Below are 4946 nucleotides of genomic sequence, written 5' to 3' on the forward strand. Positions count from 1 at the left end.
CGCCATACCTAGAAAGGATCTGAGCTCTCGTTTGGTCTGAGGCTGACTTACCTCTTGGATGGCTTTGAGTTTTTCAGGGCGGGGTCTTACCTGTCCGTGTTCGATCACATGTCCTAGGAATTCGACGCTTGTCTGTCCGATGAAGCACTTACTTGGTCTAGCAGTGAGCTTTGCGGCTCGTAGTCGTCTGAAGAGTTCTGTGAGTGTACGTAGGTGTTCTTCCCACGTGGTCGAATAGATGAGGATGTCGTCGATGTAGTTCACCGTTCCTCCGAGTCGGTCTAGCAGTCTCCTCATCAGTCGACTGAAGGAGGCGGGAGCGTTCACTAAGCCGAAGGGCATCATTGTGAACTGAAAGAGACCATCGGGGGTAAGAAAAGCGGTTAGTGGTTTGGATTCGGCTGCCATGGGTACCTGCCAGTATCCTTTGCTGAGATCTATTTTGGTGAAGAACTTTGCATGGGCGACTTTTGTGAAGAGTTCATCTTGATCTGGTATGGGTTCAGCATCAAATACAGTCACTTTATTGAGTTTTCTGAAGTCTACACAAAACCGGTTGCTGCCATCGGGCTTTTTAACCAGTACTATGGGGGAGGCAATGGGGCTTTCTGATGGCTCAATTACTCCGAGCGATAGCATGGTTTTTACCTCTTCTCTGACTGTGTCTCTAAGAGAGTGGGGAATGGGATATGGTTTACTCTTCAGGTGTTCATTTCCTTTGAGTTTGATGTGGTGTTCGCCTAACGTGGTTCGACCGGGAAGATCAGACAGGACGTCTTTGTACTCGTTGAGGAGTTCGTTGACCTGTTCTTTCTGTGGGGAGGAAAGGGCTGAGTTAATTGAGACATCGTCAAGTGACTCTTTCGCCTGAAATGGGAAAGGCTGTAGGAGAGATGTGTTAGTTAGTGGTTGCTGCGTTTCTTCCTCGTCATCATTTTGCTCTTCGCATTCGATCACGGCGGTACAAGCAGCTTCGGCCTCTGAAATAGAGGGAACATCATTTCTAGCGTGATACTTTTTCAGAAGATTGATGTGGAACACCTTTGGTTTCCCGTTGAGGTCGATCCTGTAGTCCATGGAGCTGATTTTGGAGATCACGTCAAAGGGGCCCTTCCATTGTAGAAGGAGCTTATTCCTGTCAGTTGGTAGGAGTAGGAGTACCTTGTCTCCGACTTGTAGCTCCCTGTGTTTTGCCTTCTGATTGTAGTATTTTGCATACCTGTTTGCTGATTTCTGAAGTTGAGTGTGGGCGTTGCGGCATGTCTCGTCGATCCTGTTTCGGAGATCAAGTACATAGTGGTAAGTAGACTTGGTCTCACCTGTTTCGGCTTCTCCTGTCCAGAGTTCTCTCAGGATGTCGAGGGGTCCGCGTACCTTCCGGCCGTAAAGAAGCTCGAACGGGGAGAACCCCATGCTCTCTTGTGGTGCTTCTCTCACTGCAAATAGAAGGGGAGTAATGTACCTGTCCCAGTCTTTTGGGTTTTCAGCGCACATACGTTTCAACATTTGTTTTAGAGTGCCATTGAAGCGCTCAACTAGTCCATTCGCGGCAGGGTGATATGGGGATGTAGTGAAGTGTTTGATGGAGAGTAATTTGCTCACCTCTTTCATGAGATCAGATGTGAACTGAGTCCCTTGATCGGTCAGCATTTCCTTGGGGATTCCGACTCTGGTGAAGATGCTCACTAGGGCTTCTGCAACTCTTTCTGTCTCGATGCTTGGGAGTGGGATTGCCTCGGGGTACCTAGTAGCAACATCAATAACGGTAAGTATGTACCTATTTTTCTGGTCAGTCATTGGGTGTATTGGTCCAACTATGTCTACAGCAATGCGTTCGAAGGGGACTTCGATGAGCGGCATTTTTCCGAGTGGGACCTTGGTTACACGACCTTTTGATAGTGTACGTTGGCAGACGTCACACGATCTACAGTACCTGGTAATGTCAGAGTTCATACCGGGCCAAAAGAAATTGGTAAGTATCTTTTCTGTTGTCTTTTTGGTACCTTGATGCCCTCCGAGTATATTTTCATGGGCTGTTTGCATAACCTGTTTGCGGTATTGTTTTGGTACTACCACTTGTGTGATTGTTGTGTCGGGGTCCATTTGGGGAGAGTGGAATGAGCGATACAGCATTCCGTCTTTGTAAAAGAAGGAAGAGAGACCGTTATTGCGACTTACCTTCTCTGAACGAGTATCGGCGAGTTCTCGCAGGCGGTGTAATGTTTCATCCTTCTGTTGTGCCTCTTTGAGAGCTGTTGGAGTCACGATATCTTCCATTGGGTGTGGGGTTCTGAGAGGACGAAATGGCTTACCGTCTCGTTGAGCCTGGGCTCTCGTCTGTACTGCGCCGACAGGCATTGGTGTAGCCGTCCAGTCAGGATCTGGGTTGTCTGGTTCTCTTACTCCGGGTAGGTTACCTAAAATCAGGTCATAGAGTGGAGTTTTCATGCACAATGCGTTAACTTTTCCTACGTAGAAGGGAGTGTCTACATCTATTCTAGCGACGGGGAGAGTTTTCACTGTGCCGTCAATCAGCACGCAAGTACTTTCTTCACCTGTCATTTGGGTTGGCTGGACAAGATCTTGTTTAATGACAGCTCCGCTGCAGCCGCTGTCTCTGAGAACAGAAATTTGATTGTTATTGACTAGTCCGTTAGTAACTGGCATTTGTCTGACCACATGTTCTTTGGTGCATGCTGCACTCATCAACGGCAAGGAGTGTCCACATTTGAATTGGATATGGTCTGTGGTGGATTCTAGCTTGGGGGCATTGAGTGGCATCCGAACCATCATACAAGAAGCCTCAATTTTGACCTTTGTGTTAGTGCAAGCTGGACATTGACAGGGAGTATGTGGATTTGGTTCTACCTGATCGGGTTCCAATGAAGCCAGGTTGTGTTCCGAGATAGGGGGGTTTCCTTGCTCTGGATCCTGGGCGAGGACTAGACCTGCCGATTTCATGGGGGAGAAAGGACAATAGTTAGCAATGTGACCTGGTTTGTGGCATATGAAACACGTTCTGCCTCTGTTTCCCTGTTTTGTACAATCACGGGCAAGGTGACCGTGTTGGTGGCAGTTGTAACATTTGGGTTGAGATGGGGGCCTATTTCCTGAAATGTTATTTGGAGGGATTTTACCTTCAGGTCTGGTGGTGCTCCGTGGCATCTGTCCCACGTGTGTCTGGATGTTCCTTTGTGCCGGTGGGGGTGGTTTGAAGGTGCCTCCTCTGGCGTCTAAGTACTGCTCAGCTAGTTTCACCACGTCCTTCGAAGTCTCGGGCTGCCGTTCCTTCAGGAAGATGGCCAGCTCTCGATGACACCCACTGATGAGCTGCTCCCGGAGGAGTAGATCTGCCAGCTCCTCGAAGGTGTGCTCTATACCAGAGAGGCTTACCCACCTGTTCAAGTAGTTCTCTAGTCGGTTTGCATACTGGGATGCCGTTTCTCCTGTTGTCGGTTTGCCTGAAAAAAACTTGGAGCGAAATCCTTCTGCAGTGAGCTGAAAGGATTTCAAGAGTGCATGTTTCAAAGTGTCATAATCATTGGATTCCGCACTTGACAATCTAGAGTGAACATCAAGAGCCTTACCTGTAAGCAGTGTGCTTAAGTCGAGTGCCCAGTCTGTAGTTGGCCAGTTTTGATTTTTGGCATATCGTTCGAACCGCTGTAGATAGGCATCTATGTTATCTTTGTCTTCCTGAAATAGAGGCAATTTTGGAGATCGAGCTTTGCACCCATTAGAACTTGATTCGCTTTTGGTTTGCTTTTCACGCGCTATCGCCAATTGTAGCTCGGCTGTTTCTCTTTCCTGTCGCCTTAACTCTAACATGTCCGCTCTTTCCTCTCTGAGTCTCTTTTGCTCGTCTGTAACAAACTGCCTAAGCTCCTCTCCACTGAATCCGAACTTTTCTCCAATTTCAGTTAACTTAGCTAGCTCCATTCTGAATTACCTGAGCACTTATAATACAAAAATGTATTCAGATCAGTTCAGATCATGTACACAATGAATATACAACGGTGCACCTATAGATAGTACATACATAGATACATACATAGATAGTACATACATACAATTGTAGAGGAAACAAAAAAAATCACAAGTTTTCCTCAACCTTTTTCTTTACTCTGTTTTCTCCGTTTATATACCCATGTGACTTCGAATGGCACGAGTTATACTCCCGGACAAGCCCCCAGAAAATGTCACATGGGCGGACTTAAATAATACTCAATCACACTCGTGCCATTCACTTCAATGTACAATTTAATAAACCATTTGTAGAATATTTACAAGACTGAAATCAAGGAGTTGTGACCAACATAAAATGCAAAATCAAAATTCTGAGTGAGATAAATTAAATTACAATACTCTTATGTTCGACAACCATGTAAACGGGACCCTGCCTTGGTCCGGTTCCACTTGTAATTTTTGGCTTGACACTTGTTCAGAATAATTATAACAGCTTCACTATCAATTCGTTGTCCCTGACAATACCACTATCTGCTATCAAGCGCAACACTATTTGGTTCGCACCACCGTAGTGCTGATCCTGAGATGACCAGCCTGCACGCACGACGGTTTACCGCGGTTATAACACTTGTCTTCGATTACACTGCTTCCGTTTACCTCCGGGTTCTGTGCTAACCCGCAATTATCATGAAGTGTATAACTACCACTATTCGAATTATGTGCACATTATTTTCATCTTTTTACCAATTTAAGCTGACCTTCATCTCTCTACTTCAGCGACACTTCCACGTCATAACCAATCATATCTACAGGGTGTCATGCACCCGCCAGGTTCATCGCTCACCTGCGTTGTCCACAGAGTCACCTTAATTGTCAAACTATTCGCTTCCAGAACATAACTGATTCGTGGGTGGAGCGTCCTTGTATGCGAGGTTGCTGTTCCAGCTCCAAAGTCTCGCGAGGGACCCGCGTTCCGTATT

General features: G+C 46.5%; 1 protein-coding gene across 1 annotated transcript; it reads right to left on the reverse strand.

Moving 5' to 3' along the window:
- Nucleotides 1–1615: 1615 nt before the first annotated feature.
- LOC139735094 (uncharacterized) lies at nt 1616–4026 on the reverse strand. Its single transcript, XM_071645866.1, has 2 exons — nt 2179–4026; nt 1616–1744 (listed from the first exon to the last, which is right to left on the reverse strand). Exons 1-2 carry the CDS (start codon nt 3937–3939, stop codon nt 1616–1618), a joined length of 1890 nt encoding a protein of 629 aa, XP_071501967.1. The 5' UTR covers nt 3940–4026.
- Between the last annotated feature and the right edge of the window lie 920 nt (nt 4027–4946).

The sequence above is a fragment of the Diadema antillarum genome, unplaced genomic scaffold (genome assembly GCF_040938485.1).
Source record: "Diadema antillarum isolate AM-2024a unplaced genomic scaffold, OU_Dant_1.0 seq00000563_RagTag, whole genome shotgun sequence".
NCBI classification, from domain to species: Eukaryota; Metazoa; Echinodermata; class Echinoidea; order Diadematoida; family Diadematidae; genus Diadema; species Diadema antillarum.